The sequence below is a fragment of the Squalius cephalus genome (assembly GCF_949319135.1).
Source record: "Squalius cephalus genome assembly, chromosome: 13".
Taxonomy (NCBI): Eukaryota; Metazoa; Chordata; class Actinopteri; order Cypriniformes; family Leuciscidae; genus Squalius; species Squalius cephalus.
The window spans coordinates 21,709,560-21,733,866 of NC_137134.1; the positions used below are offsets into that span (position 1 = coordinate 21,709,560).

The window sequence follows — 24,307 nt, forward strand, 5'->3', positions numbered from 1 at the left end:
GTTAACAGTGGGGGGCATATAAACCACGGCAGGGGGGCAGAATAATGCAGCAGTGTGCCTGCACATCAATAAATGAATGCTTGTGGGAGAATCGCCCCGCTGTTTTCACCACAGCTAATCTAAGTGAATAAATAATGACCCCAGACACCTCATGCTGCATCCGAACAGCATCCGAATACACGGCTCACTTTGCAAGGTGGGAGCACTTTGTCAGGAACTGATGCGAGACAGACTTGTTTGTTGGTTTGTGCTTTTTAGCTGTCATGCGTAAATGCCTTTTGGCGGCAGGTACGGTGGAGATGAGATATGTGAGTATTCACTGTGTGAGAGGAGCGGATTATGTGGCTTATTTAAAAGAAGAATGAGCTGTCTGTGGATACTGTCATTTTTAAGGCTCATTCTTTCTTCGGTGCGCCAAATTACCTATCCGTATGCGCATAATTAAAGAGGACACAATCTGCTCGATGTGTTTCAATATACATACAGCCAACCTTTAGATTCTGATAATCACAAATAGAAATCGTTATGGAAATTTACAATATTATGACTGTTGAAATGGCCACTCGCCTTCTATATTTTTCAGCAGACACTCATACGAAGTATCACTATAACATTTCCATGACATACTTCACGTTGAGTGTGTTGCATTTTTGATGAACCACAGTATAAATCTATCAGTGGTTTTGAATAGTGTATTACTACACATTAAAATCAGCCCTATTTTCTACCTTAACAAATGTCCTTGGTCTTTGTGCATATTGAATTAACTAAACTATCTAAATTAACTAAGCAAATTACATTCAGTTTTGCTAGGACATTCTTAGCTGGTTGCTAGGGTTTTAAGGGTGGTTGCTGATGCATTTTTAGGTGGATGTGTACTGAACCAAGTCCAAAAAGAAAAACCACACACACACTTTGAAGTCTCTACAATATTCTGGACTATTATTGTATATGATTTGTTAGTTTGCCAGGCAAAAATATCCAGACTTGAGAAACTCCTTAAGGCCAAAGAATATATATATATATATATATATATATATATATAATTTTTTTTTTTTTCAGCATACTACACACATAGCCCGATTTTTACCCACGTGTAACCGGTCCTACTCGACCCGCTCGGAGCTGGATTCAAACCGGTGTCTGCCGCATGGGAGGCGGGCATGCAAAAACGACACTAAAGACCTCAGCCTCTAGCTCTTGAGGCCAGGGGAGTGAGGTTTACACGCACAACAGTTACTAGCTTGCCTCCGTTACACTTACCCCCATAAACCTCACTCGCATCCGGGTCACGGCACCAAATGTTACCAGACTAACTCAACCTGCTCTGAGCGGAATTTGAACCAGTGTCTCTAGCATGGGAGGCAGGCACGCTAACAAGAATGCCAAAGACCGCAGTCTTTAGCATCTCTAGCATCAGTCGCTAGCACGCCTCTCAAAGGCAAGGAGAGTGAGGTTTTATACATACAGCTCTTACTAGCTTGCCTCTGTTACACAAGCATACTCTGTACGCTCAGCTTGCCCATTCGACCTTCATTTTTTGGAAATAATTAGTTTGTCCACAAGGTGGCAACATTGACTGGGACCATTGTTTTACAGTCAAAAACTAAACAGATGAGCCAGAACAACAAACTACTGGTGATAGCAACAACAATCGATGCCTATGTTGATGAGTGCTTATGTGAAGGGATACATGCAACTCTAGTTTAATTTAGTACAAACACATTTATATCAATCATTCCTTCTGGAGAGAAATAGAGCAGACACTGGAGAAGGACAAAACTTTTTAGTCTATGCATTTGGATGTACACATACACTAAAGGCCTGTTCACACCTAGAACGATAACTATAAAGATAAATATATTAGCGTCAATTCCAACTAACGATATTGTTCTGTTTATTATAAGCATACACTGCAGCTCTGTCATCTGCCGCTTTAAATGCTAAATCTCTTTAAAGCAGGATTATGATTGGCTGCCAATGTTTTTAGCGTTCATCAGCTGGAAAAAAATCAGTGTGAAAGTGATTCCAATGATATTATTTCTCTGTGAAACTCTTTAAGGCTCATTCTTTCTTCGGTGCGCCAAATTACCTATCCGTATGCGCATAATTAAAGAGGAAACAATCTGTGTTACAAAAAACATACAGCCAACCTTAAGATTCTGATAATCACAAATAGAAATCGTTAAGGAAATGTACAATATTATGACTGTTGAAATGACCACTCGCCTTCTATATTTTTCAGCAGACACTCACACGAAGTACGCTATTATGCTAAGTATGCTAACTCTGCTATTCTTTCACTTTTAGAACAACTTTTAAAACTATATCTTTATTGTTATTATAGATATCCTTGGTATGAACGCGCTTTAAACATTCACATCAAAACTGAAGTGTACTTTGCGTTTTAGCTACGGTAAATGCAAATTGCCTCAGCGAGCGCCACTAATATTAGCATAGCCTGCCACGTTTCACCCCCACACAATCCAATCAAATACCGATTAAAAAGTCCTGCTCTCCCTTGAAAAGTTTCCTTTCCACAAAACAAAGACCACAACAAACAAGCCACCTCATAAAATACTTTGATTATGACACAGACAAACTGTTTCAAATAAGCAACAAAGAACATCAGGTTCTTTAAACAGATGTGCTAGCGAGAACATGGGTCTTACAGTTCAGTGCGGTGGGCTTGTCACTGTAGTCACCCACATTTCTCACAATAATTAGCAGCTAAATGAATCCAAACCAGAAAAAAAAATCAGAGAAAATATTTACCCAGCTCAAGACCAAAGAGTTTGGAGTTCCCCTTTGACTAAACGCTGTTTATTTTCCCAAAGAAACCACACACATATAACACTGTGAGGAGTAAAGCTCCAATTAAATTCATCTGCTATACTGGATTAGCTCATTTGTTTGCTCAGAAGGTTATGAAACTCAGCACCTAATGAGCTAGCAATATCCGTTCTTCATGAGCTGTGCATTAGAAGTTTCTCCGTTCTTTCAGAACAGCTTTTCAACAAGTTATTGCCTTTGGCATCAAAACGCAGCCAAAACGGATGCCATATGCTAATATTTCAACAAGTCCGTTTCTTTACAATACACAACTTTAGTGTTTAGCATCTGAGTAAGCTATGCTATCCTGTCTTACGTCAGCATGAATTCAGCTGTGCGCCTTCTCATGTGTGTAATAACCGGGTGTAAGACCTTCTGGTTGCTAGTTTTCCATCCTATTTATTGTCTGTGGTCTATGAAGTTGGGAAGGGCCCATGCTAATGTAGGACAGCTGTAATATATCTAGTCAGCTTTGAACTGCACAAAGCTAACAGTGCCGTTCTGTATTAAAGCAGCTGTTTGGAATTGAGTAATTCAATAAAAAGTTGTAATACAAGCTCTGGGTATCCTATATGCAGTTGCAGTATCCGTTACAGGTTTTCAGGTCAATCAGCCACTATAAATACTGTGTATCATGTAGCATTTGTAGGCTATGAAACATAGTGAAGATGTACAAAAAGGCTGTCTAAGTAGATAGTTTACTAGGTTTCCAGATGGCCTCAGTGGATAATTCACCAAATAGTTGCACAAAAGTCCCACAGTCCTGTTGAAACAGGTGCTAAATAGGCTAAAATTACAGTGCTGTATTGAAATTAAGTCATTATGATTCTTATCACATAAAACACACCTCCGGCCTTTAGGCTTATTATACCAAACACTGTGTCTGTTAGCATTAGCATTATTATCATTCGGAGGTAAGTATACCTATAGTGTGGCTAAACTGAACATGCTACACAGATTGTTAGTTTTATATGGAAAAGAACAAATGTAAGAAAAATAAACTATGAAATTCAATTACTAATTTGTAAAATGTAGCCTTTTAGGTCTTAGCAAAGTTGCGTGGTTCAAGACAATGTTTTCAACAAATCCAGTTGAAAAAAAGCAGCAATCACCTATAAAAGCTGTTCACCACTGGTCTAAATTAAAGTTTTTAGACAGTTTTCAGGCTCTACACCAAAATGGAAATTCCATTTTTAATCTAGTAGTTGTGTTTACATACTAAACCATTTAGACTATCAACAAACCAGTTAGCTATTGTTCATACCAAGTTAAGGCTGTCAGGGTGGTTTATTTAAAACATAATGGCTGGTTGACCAGCTAATATGATTATCGTGGACTATCTAATGAGAAGTTAAAAACAGAGCTACAAGCTTTAGGCCAATTGTACAGCTAAACACTATCTAAACCCCATTAAACCAGCTTTCATCAGGGAAGTAGCATGTTCAGTCTTAAGCTCTTAAAAACTAAAAGAAGTGTTATGGTTAGCACAAGGGCGAGTCCTCAGTGAAAACACATCATCCAATAGAGCTGTAATGGAGGATACGACCAGTGTAAGAGCACAGAGGAAAGGAAAACACATACACACACACACATACACATACACACATCAAATCAGTCATGAACACAACATTGAGAACGAGGCTGTAGCGTTTAATGATGATTGACAGTCGGCAGAGGCCATACTTTTCCAATCCTTTCACCTCTGATGTGGGTGAAATTTTGGCAGTGGCGGCAGTAATGGACAAAACGTGAGAGAGAAAGAGAGAGAAACTATGAACGACCCAAAAGGACTTTGACCAGGGATGGTAGTTGCCTAAAATGAAAACAAAAACACTCTGTTTCCACAGTAACCTCACATATCCAGTCACTTGGATTCTGGCTGACACCAAGTTATAAGACATGCTAACATTTCCTTGGTTAACTCCACCATCCTACGAAACAGACATTCATACACTTCACTGTGCAGTGGGAGGTGAACCACAACTCCAGCTAAGCATTTTCTAAAATGACCTTGTTCGCTCAGTTTGAAATTGTACATAGCTATACAAATGGACCTGAAAAGTCCAAGCTAAAAATGCATGTTTTGGACTGGTGTCACTGTGAAAGCTTGGCCATATTGTGAACACATGTTTCCGCTCAATGTGTTTCTTTGACCCACTGTTTATTATGACCAAGTGGCAGAATATTTTTAGATGGCTAATACATTATGGTCATGCAAAAAACATGCAATCATAGTTCTTTTCTTCCTTATGATGGACTGAACAAAAGGTTCAAGCCGTTAAATGGGGAAAACTACTTTGGCCAGAGGGGGGCAGTGTTGGCTCTTTTAAAGAGGTTGTAAACAGCATGCTAACATGCTAATTTCACTGTTTTTTTTACGGTGTATATAATGTATATTGTGCACAGAATGCAAATGATCTGCAAGCTTGGATTATCCAGATGACCTACTACTACAAAATTTAGAGCGCACAGCAAGGAATATCCCACAATGCACTGCACACAACTTGACTTTCCATTTCCAATGTGATGAGTGAACTGAGTAATATCAGCCGGGATTTGTCTCTTTCTCATTGTTTAATCATTATTTAACTATTTAATGAGTCAAATGTTGACATTTTACACAAAATGGTTAAAAAAACGAACAAACTGTAATTCCAAGGGAAGTGATAGACACAAACATAGTATACTACTGTTAAAAAAACATTGTTGTAGTAGTTAGTTACTATACTACTAGTATTATTAAGTACATAGAAAGATAGTATACATAGCATACTATCATTTTGTTAGCATTGCATTGCTGTTAGCATGTTCTGTTCACATTTGTACATTTGTAATTCAGTGTGTAGTAAACAGTATGCTAGTATTCTATTCCAAACATAGCCTATAGCCTCTGTACCAGCAGAATGTACCATTCTTTCTTTGCTAACAGTTTTTGGAATCTCTGTATTAGAAAATACAAAGCATGCTTTTGTTATTTCCCACTGATTTACATTTCCTGAAAGATAAAGATTTAGTGGTTACTTAAATGCCATGTGGCAAAAATGCCAACATGTGGGATTTGCTAAATTTAGAGTTTACATTTTATATTGGACCTGTTTGCAGCCAATCGATGCCATGTAGTGAACCACCAAATCCTTCTCTTTCAGACAAAACAATTCAGTTTGATGTAATAAAAAGCTGTCTTGTCTTAATACCAATTCCACAAAACAAAAACAAAAAAAGATTAGAAAAAGATTAGCAAGCTAGTCATTTTTTCTCCTTGGTAACAATGGCCTGTCTCCAGGACTACCCTGTGTTTGTCCCACTGGGGGCCCCCAGTATGGATGGTGCCAGCCCTGCGTTACAGCCATAGTGTGGATGGCGATGGGGCAATTTGTCCAGGGGGTGGGTGGGGAGTGGGATCTCTAACCTCTGAGCCAACGCTGAGGAGCAAAAGAGGCCCGATTGGGGATATATCTGGAATTATAAAACTTCCATCCAAGCAAAGTGGTCGTGGTCATTTTGTGTTGCGGAAGCCAAATAAGAATGTGTTTAAATGAACATATGTTGTTAGCGAAACCTCCTATATGCAAATGTTTATTTTGAGTGTGTGTTTTTCAGGGAATCTCATTTGTGTCACAATAGAGCTCCAGAACTTTCTGAATGAAGCTTCTGTCCGGAAGAGGATTGGAGAAAAGCCACGATAATCCATGGCAACCATCACTCCTCTTGGCCATCTTATGAACTTCACGACCTCACAGAGTGGATAGAGACCTTTATGGATAGAGATCGGATTTGATTGCCTACAATTACAATCAGTTTGGGACTTTGTCTGGACAAAAACAAAAACATTCTCATGTTTGTTCATTCTTTAATAAGTCTTCAGCCAGACCGGAAATCTTCTTTTTGTTCAATATGCTCCATTTTCTTTCAATACAGAGCCACTCAAAGAAATTGACTGATGATGATGTAGAATGATATGGCAATGTGCAAATCTTACCAATATGATATTCTTGGCTCTAAAACAGGAATATGGGTCATTGACAAAAAAGAAAATCGTATTCGTAATAAAGACAAATAAAAAAAGAGCACCCTGTTATTGATCAATATTCATCTATGCATTAACATGCACATTTGAGTTCATCTGACAAGAGCTTACCTCTCCACCACATCTTCTCCACTCCAGCAGGTGTTTTCATCCATCACTACCTCCCCCTCGCACAGCATCTCTGGCAGGGTGGAGAAGAACGATTTGTATCGCTGAATGTAGCCCATAAACTCCCTGCAGGAAGTTCAGGCATTCAGGAAGTTATCAAAAAGCATCAAACCAGGCATAATTATACAGTACAACCAGTTCTGCCCCAGTCATCACGCTTCTCTAATCAAACATGCCCAAACACTGATAGATACAAGCGGCAAATTGGTCTCCCATACTTGTTTGTGACTGTTATGAATGCTGACAGCGTTCTTCCTTGCTCACACACGTTCATTTGATGTGAGATTAAATCATTAGAACAGTCTTAGGCTGACAGCCAAAGTAAATTTTTATGACAAAATAATTAGAGATCATTTAAAAAGGGTATCTTAAGGGTATTATTGGAAATTGGTGAAACACAACAACCTGGAAGCTGAATTGCTATTTCTATAAATGCTAGTTAGTCCACACTTACTTTGAAATCTTTTTCAGGCTTCTGGGTTTGTCGTTTTTGGAAGGTTTCAGAGGAAGAGACCTGGGGTCACCGACAAGTGCAGATGTTAGAGGAAAGAAGACAAACAGCAGGGAAGTTACTATATACTATATATAACCTGATTTGTAAGGATTTAAAAGGGTCAAAATATGTTCAACAATTGATGCATGTCATTTTCTCACCTTTTTTTTAGCGTTATGTGCTCGTGATGGTTGCCTGTTTCAGGTAGTGTTGTCGGGCTGGAGGACGTGACTGAGGTTTGAAGTTCAATGGTGGGGTTTACTGAAGGAGTCAAACTTCTTGAGGTGGGACTGACTGGAGTGGAGGAAACCGATTCAGTCAAGGAACCACAAACTTTACCTACCTGAAAGAGAGAATAAAGATCCACTGAATTATTATGTGTTTGAAAAAACATGGTGAATGGCACAATTTAAACCTGTTTGAACTGACTCAAACCAATTCAAAGACATTACTCCATCTAGTGGCCACTGATAAATGGTACAATAACACTCTACAATATTATTGATTTTTAATTGGAACCGTCTTGCACAATAATCTCGAGGTTTAACTGTATTTAACTGTACTGGATATTGAATTATAATACATTAACTTTTCTGTATACATAAAATGTGTATTTTATTTTATTCAGTATCTCACCATCGCAAAACAAACAAACAAAAAAACAAACAAAAAAAACCCCATAAAGATAAGATAAATTAAAAAATAGTTTTGTTTTGCCGTATTTTACCATTTCCGGTACCAAAAATTACAAAACAGAATGAGGGCTGAAAAAGTGGTCTATGTGAGCGTGTGTAAACGTGTTTGTATTTGTATATCTTCTGCAGCGCTTTATTTATCTAAGGATTAGCCGAACTTTCTCATTCCCCTACTCTGGCCCCTCGCTAGCTGCATTGCATTTTGGGAAGGGGCCGGCCGGTTCACGGGAGCCGTCTTTGTCCAGAGGTGAATTTGCATGCAGGACATCAGGCTAATTGGGACCAGACAACACCCAAACAACTCAAGCAGCACCAAGATAGCGCCAGACCACAAGCAGCGTGAGGGACTGGAGAGGCACCATAGTCCTCCATGTCAACACTGGGCGCCACATATAGACATCTTATAAACAATGAAGTTATCACAAGTTATTCTTTAGAATCTTCTTTTTTTTTTTACAATTAGCAGAAGCTAGCCAATTTAGCTAGACACCAACATGGACAAGTAGCATGACATTCCCTCTTCTTCAAAAACCATGAACAAAAACTATGTGGCTGAATTAGTTAGTGGCTGAGCACAAGAGCATAAGAAAGAAATGAAAAAAGCAGAATCACCAGCGTAGAGTATGTTTTTGGCCAAATTATAACTTCACCGACCTGTCTTGGGGTTGAATCTAACAACTTTTCTAGAGCTCTTGTCCAACCCATAAGACTCCAAACCAGGTAACGTGAAACTAAAGTCATTCCAGCCTCGTGGCATCAGTGAGTGAGCAACACTTGATCCAACGACGGAGTGTGAAAGGGGGGTGGGTGGGGGGAGTCGAACTCCCACAAGCAGCCTCCATTGTAAAGTGGTAAGCTTGGTGTTGGAGTTTATGGGGGCTGCGGTTGAAGGCTTAAGTAATAATATCTCTCATTCTGACTGGCAAGTCTATGCTCTTTGAGACAGATTTGTGGGAATGCGGTCTCAAACTTGACCTACCCATAGAGAGCTGTCAGCACCAGGACATGATAGGTGCAAAGCCGAGCTGTCACGAAACCCTTGACCCCTACGTCCCCTCAGTCACAGTTCCACTGAAATATTCAAGTGAGAGAGACCGGCAGGCGGCCGTCCTATGGCGTGCACACAGACTCTGGCGTTGATGGTATGAATAGCCTCAGGGCTGGGTATTCACTTACAGACAGCCATAGTCACACTGTCATGACCAACACATTTTTAACAGAACGTGTCATATTACCACATAATCATGCTCTTAATCATTGAGCTAATAATAAATCCCTTGCAGATATAATAAATCACTGGGCTCCATTGTGAAAATACAAATTTTATGCTAAAAGCTAATTTATAAAACTTCTACATTTAAGATTTAAGCACATGCAAATATTGCAGATTAGCATTTGCAAAACTTGCAACTGCACAGCCTATGATTGGCCGAGACATTTGATATGCACCAATCAGCGAACATGCTGCTGCAAGTTTATGCGTGCTCGGCCTGATTAGTCCAGCATATGGTGTAGCTCATTTGTGGAATAAAAATAAATGTGTTCTATGAATCAGAGAGTAGCATGACTCACCACGGAGCTGAGATGTGGTCCATGCAGTTGCGCATTAAGGATGGCATCATTAATTCTTTCCCGGATGCGTAGAAGTGCCAGTTCCAATTCGTATCCCCCTGCTAGTGCCCCGCTCAGCTCTTCCAGCAATGCTACATAGCGTCGCCAGGGCCCATCCAGCTCAGACAGGCCTGCCAGGCAACCTCGCATCACATTGAGACACAGGCCTCCGCATGGCCGGATCAGGGTCAGTCCGCGGCAGTGCGGACAGAACAACATCCCCACCAGTGCACGTCCACACTGCTTTGTCATCCCCACCGACTCTGTGACATTCAGAACCTCGGCACCCATTGCCAGTGCCCGATTGAGGGCACGACCAGCCACTAGCGCCCTAGACAGTCCCTGAGCTAGTGCCTGTGGGTGTGGACCAAAGGGGTTGACGTCATGCCGTGTGGCACGTAGGCACTCGCTTCCTTCGGAGGACCAGGTAGAAACAGGAGAGCCCAAGCCAGGATTGACCAGGTGTTGGTATACCAACGGGAAGAGTTTGTCATAGAAACTGTGGACGGAATGTTCCACAGAGATATTGGCATTGCCACGGAGGTAGAGATCAAGGTCAGAGAAGAGGGTAGACACTAAAGGTCTTGCGTCTTGAGAGATTGTCTTGTAGGTGCTGTCAAAGAGCGAGTAGGTATTGTTTAGAGTGAAGGAGAGTAGGGAATGGAAGGTATCTGTGGGAAGAGGAAATAAAAGAGAAATTCTGGATTGAACAAGCGCTGAAAATTACACACATGAACAGCTATTTCATAGTCAACCTACAGTAGACACAAACATTCGTAACATGAGTGGACTAACAATTGCGGTAATTTTGTTTGACATTTACGAGAGGGTCAAACATAGTCTGTCACGGTACACCTCTGCCTTGTCTCACATTGCTTACAACTCTTTCTTATGCATCTAATCTCTCTTTCCATTGGGCTAATGGAAGCTGACAACATTTAATCCATGGATCTTTTGGACTGCCGCTATTGGGCTGAAGGTTAGTTTGAAGATATGTGACACATGCGACTAGCTTATTACCAATTTTAGAAGTCAGGGCGACATCTTATACCTCACTTTGCCTACGGGGTGCAAATGGAAGTCGAGGATCACAGTCAGTTGTACCATGCACATTTTTTACAATGGCATATTAACTTTTGTATGACATGTGACAGACGGGTGCTTAAGTAGACAGCTGGTAGAAGCCTTCAAAGTGCAGTTTGCTTTAGTGTCATCTCATTCATAACAACCAAAGCATTCCAGCTCTGTTTTATTTCTATGAGAATGACTAGCATGCTAACAACAAGCCAAAAGTTATGATTGCTTTTTATTGATGGAGGAACAATAGAACACCTGTTTGGCCAACGATACTAAGACACCCATAATAATCTTTCTATAACAAGCCTTTGAGGTTTTGCAAGAAAAGATGCCTAAAAATTCAGACTAGGGTGTATCTTGGCAACTACATCCAAACACCTCAGTATCAGGTGACATGGCAGGGGATTATCCCTGTATCGTGTAATGGGGTTCTTCTCATATGGTTCTGGGCGATGGAGGCATGTGGGGGGAAGTCATGCAGATCGCAGGGGTTAACGAGGGCGCCCGGGAATCACCACAACTGACCTCTAACCTCTGGGACAGCAGAATGTTCTGAGAAGATGGATAGAAGGGTCAACTTGGATGACTGAACCCCTGATAGCTCTATTAACTCAGTGCCTGTTGGATTTGATATGGATCCTTCTTTTAAAAAGATCAGAGTCAGAATAACTCCACTCACTGTACCCAGTAGTCCAGGTCTGAATTTAGATCAAGTGAAGGCAGCACACAGTATTTTTAGTGCCTTTTGGGTAGCTAGTATGTGAACAGCATATGTTGGATTTGCTTTACAATGGAATTACTCCAGTACAAAGGGGAGAGATGACTTTTCAAATAGTTCACCCAAAAATGTACTTACTTTAAAAATGTTAACAGTTCATCTTTCTAACCCTTCGACGTCAACAATATCAGACATCTTTGGTTCTCACATGTCTTAACATTGGTGTCATTTTTGGACCTTGACAGTCCTTGTCCCCATTATGAAAAATAGCTCTCTTTTCTTCCATGGAAGAAAGAAAATCATACTGATAAGAACAGAAGTTTTGGGTGAACTAACACTTGAAAAGACACATTCCCAAAAGAGTCCATAAGGTTTGTACTTGAATTATTACTTTCCCCCTTAAACACACAGGCATATAGACAAAAAGCGATCTACATTAAAAATCCTCTTTCACGTGGGAATGAAAAACACTATACAGACCTTCTTTCTTTTAAACAGGACACCAGCTACAACCATGCGAAAAGTAGCAGAAAAGGACAACTGATCTTTTCAAAAGCTCTCATTATAGAGCAATACATTGAAGTGCAGTGAGACGGATCTCCACGGATACGCCAAGAATTTCAACATTTCTCTCTTCGTTTGCTTTAAACTCGTTAAATATTCACTCGGCTGGCAGCAAAGACAGAGAGGACAGCAACTGTGCCCTTTTCCTATGAACCTGAAAGGGTTTTTGTGCAAGTTTGGGTGGACAAATTGGATGAACTTAAATATTTGGTTGGAGGAGGTTTTAGAGTTGTAAATTTGATGGTTTATAACGTCATATGTTATACATGGAAACTCACTGGAGTAGAAAATGAAATGCATAGAGCTAAGTGTTTGTGTGTGTGTGTGAAACGACTTTCTGATTGGTTCTTTTTGTACGTTTTATTCAAACACTGATTCTGAAAGGCCTAATCCTACAGTACCAGTCAACCTCTAAGAAACACATGTACTGCTTCACAGGAGACCTCAGGCAGATAAAGGATCATTCTGTGAGCGTGAAAAACAGAGAACAAAAAGCAAATCTCCAAGTAACCTCGGAAAGTCAAAGTATACGACTCATGAGATGTTAAACACCACCCTGCAGTGTATCCATACATGCGTACAAAGCTACAGCATGTAGTGAACGTGTGAACCACCTGCTGTGGCCGGGACTTGATCCCATGACCTCTTGCTCCTGCTGCAAATGCAAAAAGCACACGACCAAGTATCTATTTGACAAAAGGCGTCACTAAATATCGATACATACCCTGGAAGGTAGAGGCATGGCCCAGGATGAGATATTTGAGTTCGAAGCTATAGGAGAGAATGCTGTGGTGTGTGTCTCTCTGGGCGGCGGCGTAGTAGCTCTCCTCCATCTTGCGGGTGCAACATGTGGGACCCTGGTGTTTGCAGATGAGAAGATCTGCATCTGTGGAGGATTAATCAAAGAATGTGATTCAGTTAGGGGCATTTTCACTAAACATTAAACTAAATCACGTCTTGGAATAAAGTTCTGATCATAGTATTTATGTGTAAAAATGTTTGATTTGTTTTTACCCTACCTATTTTTGACGTTTCAGGTATTGTTTTGCATATCGTAAATTAATTTACAGTTCAAATTGAACTTTTTTGCTGTTTAATGGGAGGTATCATTACGACTACAACTACAAATTTTGATCATTAACCGTCAAGTGGATTTGGAGTACAACATCCCTCATTTTAACAGTTTTTATAATTTTACTAAAGAAAGTACAAATCTGGATGAACCTAAGTTGATAAGTTCTGGAAAAAGTGACCTTTTTTACACTGTAATAAATTATATGATCAATAAGTTATGACAACATATGTTTTTACATTGCTTTAACTCATCAAAATAAGTTAAGCAATTTTCTACTTTTTTATAAGTTTTACAAGATCATTTTTAAGTCAGTTTCATGTAAGGTTTAAGTTGAAATACATTAAACATCCAAGTTGATTGTACTTAAAAAATATAAGGCAGCAACTTTTTTTTGTACAATAAAGAGACACAACAAAAAGTTACAGATTCAATTATTTAAAAATACAACAATGTTTCTAAGCATTTTTTTCATTAAAATAATCATATGGGACAGAAATAACACATATACAGTATGGTTGTACAGCAAAGGGTGCATGTAAAGAGAGCACATGTGATCAAGACAGATGATATCTGCTCCATCAGTCACCCTGCCCTATCCTATGTAACCAATTTTACACCAATGGGACCCCATAAGCCACGCATTAGAACAGCTGACTGTGATCACCGGCATTCTGCTGACCTCTCTCACCTCCTCTGGGCTTAATACGCATGGAGCAATGCCTCAAAACGTATGTACTAAGAATAAAACTTTGTTTTGTAATGGTCATACTTTTCTAATGTATCCTTTCCATAAACAAGAACTTGAGACAAACTAAATATGTCCAGCTTACAATTTCATAGGAACTCCCAAACGTTTTTGAGATGACTCCTATTCAGGAATGCGTTTTTGATTTAACACGAAATGTGGAACATGAAAAACATTTGACAGTCTATCCTACACTCCTGTTAATTTTGTCAACACCACTGACATTTCTGATTTATGCGTCGTAATCATATGACTTATTTGTTAGACAACTTTTTTTGCTCACACTTTACATTACAGTTGACACAATGTAGCCAGTAGATAAACTAATATAATATACAAATGAATATGTAAATATTTTATATATATATATATAATTAATTACTTCACACATAACTGTCTGACAGGTTATAACTCATTTAAACAATATTTTTTTCTAATAATTAGGCTATTATGATGACCTCATATAATAAAAATATGAATACACTTTTAAAAACTTGACAGGACTATTTAAATGAAGTGGAAAAGGCGATTAAATGGTCAAAATGGGGAAAACAATCACTTTTTAAAATTATAAAGACGATATAGACTATTTTAACTGAAAGTTTAAAGGTATACTTCACCCAAAAATGAAAGTTCTGTCATCATTTACTCACCCTCAAGTTGTTCTATTAATAAGTTGTTGAATTTATTTCTTCTGCTGAATACAAAAGAAAACATTTTGAAAGATGTTGGTAACCAGATACATGACGGCTTAACTTGGCCATCAACTACTTGATTGCCAACATTCTTCACAATATCTTCTTTTGTGTTCAGCACAACAAAGAAACTCATACAGGTTTGGAACAACTTGAGCGTGAGTAAATGATGACAGAATTTTTATTTTTGGGTTACTATCCCTTTAAGTCACGTGCATTTTATTTAAAAAATTGTCAGTTTGGGGCAAGCTGTTAACGTTACGTGTTTTAAACGTTAGAAATGTATATTTAATATTTTATTAATTAGGCTTACTTTTTTTGCGAAAATAATGTTTTGTTATTGTTGTTCATCTTTTCAGCTTGTTGTTTTTGCGTTTCGTAATTGTGTTACGGTTCAAATTTAGCTAAAAAAAGAATGGCTGGTAACATTACGACAACATGGTAAACGTGTGTTCAAGTTGGCTGTATTTTTTTTTCTTGGTAAGTAAACAAAATAATAAAGACAGTTGGGAATAATGTGGAGAATATTAATGTTTTATGTTTATGTGTTATGTTATATTAGATACCGCGCGCTTACCACAGTAACAGTACATATAAACGAACCTGTTGCTGCGGTCTCCGGAACCCATCTTAATGAACCGACTTGGCGCAGCTGGAAAGCGGTTTTAACTTCATGACAGCTCTGCCCACTGGCGCAGTGAACTCTCCATACTAACACACTGGAGAGCAGGATCCACAACCAACATACACGCGGTGCTGTCCTACGGAGCATTGCACCATCTCAGTCCACAGAAAGCCCTCTGAGCCAATGTGTGAGAAAGAGGGGGAAAAAAACCGTCAAAATATTATCCGGAAGAGATGCACATTTAAAGCCGCTTAATGAAGTAACGTTATCCAGGGAGAAAGTTTTCCAAGCTGGTGGATCGCAGGGGCTTCACATGCTGCGTGTTTTGACAGACTGGTCTGGAGACATGTGAGGAAGGGCCCTGTGTGTGTGTGTGTGTGTGTGTGTGTCCAATGTGGAGAAAGAGACTTCTGACTGCCAGTTTTGTGCGCCCAACACCCACTGGACCCCCCTCCCTTTGGCACAGATATATAGATAGATAGATAGTAAAGTAACAGCAATAAATAAATAAAGAAGAAACAAAGACTCTAGAAATATGCACTTCATATTTAGCTCACACAGTAGCCTAGGCTACAAAATGTTTGAAAAATCCTGATATAAATGATTAAAAGAGGCTGTCTGTAAATGGGTGAAATTAGGTTTTGCATAACCACTCAATGTTGTCAACTGAATATAAATTATTCTCAACAAAAGCAAATTAATAACACACACTCACAGACACACATACACAGACTCACACTCACAGACACACACACACTCGCGCACACACACAGACACAGAATCACATGGACACACACTCTCTCTCTCTCTCTCTCTCTCTCTCTCTCTCTCTCTCTCTCTCTCTCTCTCTCACACACACACACACACACACACACACAAGAATGTAGCCTAGAAGCCTATTTAAAAGTCATGTTCACAATAATGGCAGCAACAGTTGACAAACCAATGATTATATTAACTCTCATTCAGAAACTGGATATTCGAAAAAAAAGTTCAACTGTAGTTTAGATCCAAACGTCTTAGTTATATCCTACTTGCAAATTGCTATAATGTCTTGTCTAATATACTGCTAAGGTCCTTGCACACTGAGTCCGAAATTTTCGCATGCGTTTTTTCGTATTCGTGAATATTCGTGATTCGGTGGCTCTAAATTGTCAAAACACCATTCAAAATGCTTGCTACGGATGCGAAAAACGCAGAAAATCGAACCTGATTCGATTTTTTTTTTGACGGACGAAAGTTTCGGAGGCAGTGTGCAAGCGTGATTGACATAACGTGAGGTCGTATTTATTTTTTAACGTGCGAAAATTTCGGATGCGAATTTCGGACTCAGTGTGCAAGGGCGTAAGATACAGACAGGTATAACTCAAACTCCCAGTCTGAAGTAAGCGTTATATCGTTGAGTCGCCAGGAGGCGCGATTTGGTCATTTCACATAACATATTACATGAAGATGACATTGCTTCTCCACTAGATGGCAATACAAAGCAAATATAGTGCTTTTACCCGCAACTGGCGAGCAGAAGGACTAAAACAAACATGCTGTCATGTTATGCAGTACTAGTTCACACTTTGGAGTGACAGCCAAACGTCTATAAAGAAACATGGCTGGGAACATAAAAGATAAAGAAGCATATCAACGCCTGAACTTCCTGTATCAGGTTAGTGAGATTATCTATTAGATCTATTTTTTTTTCCTTCATCTCCAAACATCCTCTTGATGTTTTCTCGATCCCAGGCTGCTCACTGCGTTTTGGCTCAGAATCCAGAGAATACTGAACTAGCAAGATTTTACTGCTTCACTCAGAAGACCATCTCCAAACGACTGGTGCTCAGACAGTGAGTAGTTTCTCATTAATAATGTGGATTATATATAAACTAATATCAGTGATGGAGCTTCAACAAGGAATGATGATTTTTAACTGACAGAGATCCATCAGTGAAGAGAACCATTTGCAAGAAATGCTGCACTTTACTGGTACCAGGTGTCACATCCACTGTAAGACAAAAAAGTAAGGGTATCTATCTATCTATCTATCTATCTATCTATCTATCTATCTATCTATCTATCTATCTATCTATCTATCTATCATAACAATGATATTAAATCTTAATATTGAAGGAGGACCAAGACGACAACGTAAGACTATTGTACGATGTTTAAGTTGTGGACTGACCAAACGGTTCCCAAACAACCCTAAATATAAATTGTGGGTGGATCAACCGGAGGCTCAGCTAGAAAACCAGGCATCGCAAGGTAAAGATGATCATCGGCTGTCTTTGAACTGTCTTCAGTTTCGATTAAAAGTGTGTGATTTCCAAGAATGTCCATCCTAGAAAGACCTCCATTAGTATTTCTGTTCATTTCAATAGCGATTGCTTGGCTGACTCACTCAGGACAATCACTTTTTTTTTTTTTTTAGCCAATCACCAGAGCTGTTTGTGACATGTGACTGTCAAGCTGCATTAGAAGTTGAGGAAAAAAAATATCCATTTTGATGTCTATTTTACGCCTTTAAACATCCTCAGTTTATTTGTTGCTTAGAAAAAAAAGAACAAATTGGTGTGAAAACTAGCATTTCCGAGTAGGCCTATCCTTTCATAGCAGGGAAAATATGTTAATGAAAATTAATGTTATTGGTATGTTAGAATAGCAGACTAATCAGCAGTATGGAAAGCTAATCGGCTAACCTGTGAGCTAAAAAAAGAACAACAAATGCTAAAAACAAAACAAATTCCCTTTTGTAGCAGTGAAAGCTAAGATAACATGCTAATCTATCAAGTTAATCTGTTACTGGTATGTTACAATAACAGCTAATCAGTTAGAAGTAACAAAGCTAATCGGCTAACAAAAGAAAAACGGTGTTATTTTAAGCTAACAAGCTAATCAGCTAATAATTTAGCTGGTTCTCAACAAATATTCCCAGTTGTAACAGTGAAATCAATACATAGGTGCGTTCAATTCGACTGTAAGTGGACTTCACAGGGTATTTCGCCATCTTAAGTGAGATTCCAATCCGAAGGGAGCGAACATGTTCAGTTCGAAGGGCACTGCAAAGGGCGTAGGGAATAAGGGAACATCGATACAACACTTCACAGGAAGTGGAGAGCGAAAAATCACCCGTAGAGGAGAGCCGTTGGAAGAGATTTTAAATGGCTCTGAGTTTATGTATGCATTTGAGTATTCATAAATATTGTTATTATTATACAAAGTACAAACTAGAGTATTTATGAATGGTTAGGGTGATGAGTGTTACATTTGCAAAGTCTATTGTATGAATATGTAAACAAAAGTGTTGAGAAGCAGCTGAGGCGCTGTCATTTATTCTATTTTACTTTAAAGGCACACTATGCAGTTTCCGTTTTTCTCAAACGGCGACCCCTAGAGTCGCGGTGGAATACTTGTATTTAACGTTACTGTCGTAAATACCACTCGCGCAGAGCCGTCTCTGCACTCTTCCGACCGCGCTTTCTTCGGTTTCTTCGATGACTCTGCCATGATTCACGTCTGAAATGCGTGCTAGTGTCTTCCATAGAGGCTGCTTCATATGTTGTTGATGTATGTGCCGTAAAGCAAGTCTTCTCGCGAGATTTGTCGGGGCGCCACCTCTCAAAACTGCATTTCTGGTTTTGCCAGCGCCGTTGTGTTTTGTATATGTATAGGCCTATTATATGATTTTAAATTTGAAAGTAAAGTAAATTACAATATTTATTTAAGGGCATTCCAAATGAGCAACAATTGTCAGCGAAGTCCACTTCCACTGATATACCAGTGTTAAAGGAGAACTCCGGTCAATTTTAACATTGAGCTAATTTTTTTGTAAATTTGGAGTGCTGTCAATACAGAGAACAACGACAAAAATCGGTGTTGCCTACACCGTGTTATCCTCTTTTTAAAATTTGCACCCTGTTGACTTCAATGGGGCAAGTTTTAAACCTGCTTTTAGCCTCTTAACATCCTTGATGTGTCAATACAAGTGCACAGCCAATGTGAGTGATTCCTTCAGAGTGAACACGGTGAATCTGACTGCAGTAGATGTGAAAGATATGAATAAAAATGAAGTTAATTCGGCCAGCGCTCATACCTGTATTTACATCCTGTTTTCGGTTGAAGTCCATAGTAATCGATTGTCGAGTTCTCCACTGTTGCTTAGTTACCTATGATCACGCGCGTAAACTCGACAATCGACTACTGATTTTTATTCATATCTTTCACATCCAATGTGAGTGATTCCTTCAGAATGAACACGGTGAATCTGACTGCAGTAGATGTGAAAGATATGAATAAAAATGATAATAATTCAGCCAGCGCTCATACCTGTATTTATTTTTATTTAAGTCCACAGTAGTCGATTGTCGAGTTTACGCGCATGATCATAGGTAACTAAGCAACAGTGGAGAACTCGACAATCGACTACTATGGACTTCGACCGAAAACAGGATGTAAATACAGGTATGAGCGCTGGCTGAATAAACATCATTTTTATTCATATCTTTCACATCTACTGCAGTCAGATTCACCGTGTTCACTCTGAAGGAATCACTCACATTGGCTGTGCACTTGTAATGACACATCAAGGATGTTAAGAGGCTAAAAGCAGGTTTAAAACTTGCCCCATTGAAGTCAACAGGGTGCAAATTTTAAAAAGAGGATAACACGGTGTAGGCAACACCGATTTCTGTCGTTGTTCTCTGTACTGACAGCACTCCAAATTTACAAAAAAATGAGCTCAATGTTAAAATTTACCGGAGTTCTCCTTTAAGGGAGTAGGGAGCAGTGAACACTGCTTAGGGACCCTGTCAATCGGGACGCACCTTATGAGAGCAGGCTAATCAGCTAGACATGCTAAAAATCGCAGACTAATCAGTAATTGTATGTTACACTAGCAGGTTAACTGACTATCTGTATGCTAACATGCTAACGTATGTTAAACTAATCAGGTAACTAATTAGCTTGTGAGGAACAGAAAAAACAACAACAAATGTTTATTTGAATATTTATAGACATAAGACAACATGCGTCATAAGCAATTTTGTACAATTGACACCATTAATTTTTAAGCATTTTATCTTCTAAAATCGTAAATGCACACCATATATACACTATCTTTATTGTTATGTCTACAGTTGCTGGTCCTTCATCTAAGTCCACAACCCAAGGGAAGAAATCGGATATTTCAAGTGGCACAACAGCGAAGAATTCATCTGCAGCTCAAACAAATCTGACTAAACCTTCATGACACTCACTTTATGAGACTGTACACAAACATTAATATGGCTGGTTCAACAAAATGGACATTTTTTAATTATTATTATTTTAGTTTTTTTGTTAAAGTTTTGCAGCCTTTAGATTTAAAAATCCAGTTTTTATTTTCCTGACAGAATGTGCAATATGGTTTTCCTTCCGCATTGAATGGATGTTTTGAATTGCAATAAAGTATTCGTACTGTAAAAGGCTGATTTACATTGCTAATGACTTTTTATCCTGTACTTTTTTTTTTTTGCATGCTTAAATATCATTGAACTCTACACGACTTCTAAAGAAGCATTTGCTTTAATAACCCGGAGCGTTTGGAAACCTGGTGGGAATTCAGTTGACTACATAAAAATTGATTGATCTACTGTTGCTAAATTATCTCTTTATCCAAACCAAATCCATGTGGATATTTCACTTAGACATGCTCCGCAAACTTATTAGTAACTTTAATGCTTCATGTTTCGATTTGTTTTAAAAAAAAAAAAAAAAAAAATTCACCGAACCTCTAACGCCTTAGTGATTTTTCCAGTCAGTTGATCTCTGATAGTCTCTTGATCTCAGGGTCGCACATATATCCCATGCTGGGCTTAAAGGTTTTGATATTTGAAGTTTCTGATGAGAAAAAAAAGGCTTCTCTTCGCTCAGCGCGCAATGCGTGTTCATGAATTATTCAAATCTGCGAGCACGACCTCTACATGTATCGCGCTTCAAATCTTGGATGCTCAATTCCTGTTGCATATTCATGATATCCTTCACCCTGGCGATAATTTATAAGTGATGTAAAGATATTTACACATGTATGAGTGTAACTCAGTCGGTGCTGATGTTGTTAATTGGATGGGATATGGATCTTGTCTAAACGCATTACAACAGCACGGCCCCGAGGATATGCATCTATGGGATGTCAATACGGCAAACACGGAAAGTACCACCATGAGGCTTCATCTAAGCCAAAGAACCCCTCCCACTTCCTCGAATTAGAGAACTGAATCAATTGCCCTGAAGGCTAGAACGAGATGCATAGGAAGACAGGATTTAATTCAATTTGCATCGCATAATGTCAGTGGGAGTGCATTAGAAATTAAAATCGTGTGGTTGAGGGATTGCGCTAAATGGATAAGTCCACAGGCTCGCTGTATGGAAGAGCATCAGAGGTGAAAAGAAAGGTCAAAAAGAGATCTAGATTAAGTGGGTGGTTTACTACACAGTACATTCTCATATCCCAATAATATTGATTTAAAAAAAAATTTGGGCTAGAAATGTGACCTGCATATATTTTCTTGATACTAATGGTTTGTAGCAGCTGTGGAATGTTAATAAAAAATCCAATCGAGATGCATCCATGCTTGCACGTATCAGTCAATTTACAAACGCCTCTGAATGTGGCTCACCCAACAAGACCAGATTCGTTTATAAAGAACTTTATTGACCGTCGAGTGGAAATTTAGAAATGACTGTTATGCTAATGTTAGTATATACTGCAACATGCTTTGATATGTAAGCACATATGTGATATTCACCAGTAATGCCACCGGTATCCCCTGCAGGGTGCATATTGCCAATATATACTGTAGTGTTGGTGCATGAATTTTTCATATGCTGCGAAATTACCTGAGTCGTGCTTTGCTGTTCTTCTGTGCTATGACATTTATCTGACTAATTCTGAGTCTGCCATGTTCCATCTGAGGGTAAACAAAACCATTTCTGTGTTGTCAGAAATATAATGCATGCCCACTAGCTCATTTTCTTGATATTGTTTTTGGCAGCACTGGGAATTGGGACAAAAAAACTGGAATATTAGAGCAAAAAACTATCCTTCCACAAACATTGCATTTACCTGAGGGAAACATTTTGGTATTGTAATTCTACTGTACATACATCCATTTGAACTGTTAAAATGGTTTCACTGCAGTTTATTCTGGCCAAGAACCATCCAATTTAGCAGGAAGACAGCTGATACAATACATTAGTCAAACCTAAATTTATTCAGACACCAAATATAGTTTTTGATATCTTTTTACTAGTGGGTGCAGGACACTATAATTCATTTATGGAAGTGAGGATAGCAAAATAAAGTAAACTGTGACATATTATCCCCAAAAATCCTGGGTAAAATGTATAAAAAATGTGGGACCAAAAATTATTCAGACACTTGTTTTTTCTTTAATTGCTAATACGACCTTTTTACACCAGAGACTGAACAAAATTAAGCATTGATTGGTAATTGGTTGACCTAAATTAGTATTATTTAATTGTGTACTTAAATTTAACAGCTGACAGCTATATCAACTGATTTAACTCTGAATTCTTGTCATATTTTATTACCATTTTCTAAACTATAGTGACTAAACTGTGATATTGTGAGAAATGTTGAAGGTGTCTGAATACATTTTGGTTTGACTGTACATACATATGTGTGTATTTTTTAGCTATTTTCAAGACACTCAAGGACACCTTAGACCAATGAAATGACAGTCATAGATAAATAACCCCAAATATATATATATATATATATATATATATATATATATATATATATATATATATATACATTAAAAATGTATAATGCGATTCATAAAGAAGCCAGTTTTGAAAGCAAATGCAAATTACAGATACAAAAATTTCTTTGCATGATGCAATATCTGCTCTGCACATCATCCCAAGTTGCATCAACAGAATAAATAAATACTTTACAATAAATACAAAAAAAAAAAAAGCCTCAACCAATTCTGTGCTTGGCAGTATTGTACCGATTTTACAAACTCGGTGTGATGTACCGAGTGTCAGTAGGCCATAAACACTTTAATAATTTACATTTATTGATAAATGATAAAAACCGAGCCAAGCTTCCCCCAGCCCTCACAAAACATCTCTGCAAATATTGGCCGGCTTGTTGGCTGGGTTGGATCCACAGCACTCCTACAAATTGAACAAGAACAAGAAAAGAGCTAAAAAGATTATCCACAACACAGCCGAGGCTGCCAACCGTGATTATCCATAAGCACTCGTAGGCAAGTGGAATTAGTCATGAGAAAAATTTGATAGGAAAATGTATTGGAGGATGCACAGATGTGAAAGTGTCAGGCGCTAATCTCTTTATTCTTAAATACCCTTTAAATATAGCAGTGTGCAAAATCGATTGTATTTTTCGAAGATGGGCACTGGACAATGATAAAGGTCTTGGAGGAAAACTGCCATTTTCATAAGCATAATTACTGCCTTTTTTTTATGAGATCCACTATACAAGGCTTTTTAGTTTATGAGGCACAATTAAACGAAGAGCAAGCTGTGAATGTTCTTTTGGATGAGTTTATGGAGCAATATTTTCTTTTTCTGGTTAATAAGGACCACTAAGAGAAACAAAACTGTCGTTTGTTGGCACTTTACCCAAAAAGGCCTTGAATCCTAAAAAACAAAGTTGAAAGCAAATGCATTCAATTTAAAATATGCAGATGCATACTGTATAGCCTATATTAAACTTAATTATTTATGCTTTTTATTTATTACTATATTTATTCGTCTTTGCATAAATATTTGTGTGTATATAATAAACTTTACTCAATATATTTTGTTTAATATATATATACATACACACACAAACTTTTATGTTAGATGCGATTAATCGTGATTAATCGATTTGACAGCACTAATTTAAATATATTAATGTATATACTATATATATATATATATACACTCACACATTATATACTTACAAACCTTTTATGT

General features: G+C 38.3%; 2 protein-coding genes across 2 annotated transcripts in view; one reads left to right on the forward strand and one right to left on the reverse strand.

Moving 5' to 3' along the window:
• The window catches only part of gpc5b (glypican 5b), a 42,658-nt gene extending 26,889 nt beyond the window's left edge, over window positions 1-15,769 (reverse strand). The window contains exons 1-6 of the mRNA XM_079891578.1: window positions 15,304-15,769; window positions 12,910-13,071; window positions 9,788-10,497; window positions 7,682-7,863; window positions 7,482-7,541; window positions 6,971-7,093 (exon numbers count right to left, since the gene is read on the reverse strand). Of these exons, the coding sequence (XP_079747704.1) occupies window positions 6,971-7,093; window positions 7,482-7,541; window positions 7,682-7,863; window positions 9,788-10,497; window positions 12,910-13,071; window positions 15,304-15,472 (1,406 nt within the window). The 5' untranslated portion in view covers window positions 15,473-15,769. The remainder of the gene's footprint in view (window positions 1-6,970; window positions 7,094-7,481; window positions 7,542-7,681; window positions 7,864-9,787; window positions 10,498-12,909; window positions 13,072-15,303) is intronic.
• Window positions 15,770-16,818: 1,049 nt separating this feature from the next.
• rpp21 (ribonuclease P subunit p21) lies at window positions 16,819-21,919 on the forward strand. The gene is made up of 5 exons (XM_079891580.1): window positions 16,819-16,985; window positions 17,063-17,163; window positions 17,254-17,336; window positions 17,447-17,581; window positions 20,452-21,919. Exons 1-5 carry the CDS (start codon window positions 16,929-16,931, stop codon window positions 20,562-20,564), a joined length of 489 nt encoding a protein of 162 aa, XP_079747706.1. The 5' UTR covers window positions 16,819-16,928; the 3' UTR covers window positions 20,565-21,919.
• The last annotated feature ends 2,388 nt before the right edge of the window (window positions 21,920-24,307 follow it).

Bases quoted from the DNA above. Each gene is read 5' to 3' on its own strand.
- rpp21 (XM_079891580.1), top strand. From the start codon at position 16,929: ATGGCTGGGAACATAAAAGATAAAGAAGCATATCAACGCCTGAACTTC. The intron at 17,164-17,253 runs GTGAGTAGTTTC...TTTAACTGACAG, and splicing joins AAACGACTGGTGCTCAGACA to AGATCCATCAGTGAAGAGAA. The intron at 17,582-20,451 runs GTAAAGATGATC...TTATGTCTACAG, and splicing joins AGAAAACCAGGCATCGCAAG to TTGCTGGTCCTTCATCTAAG.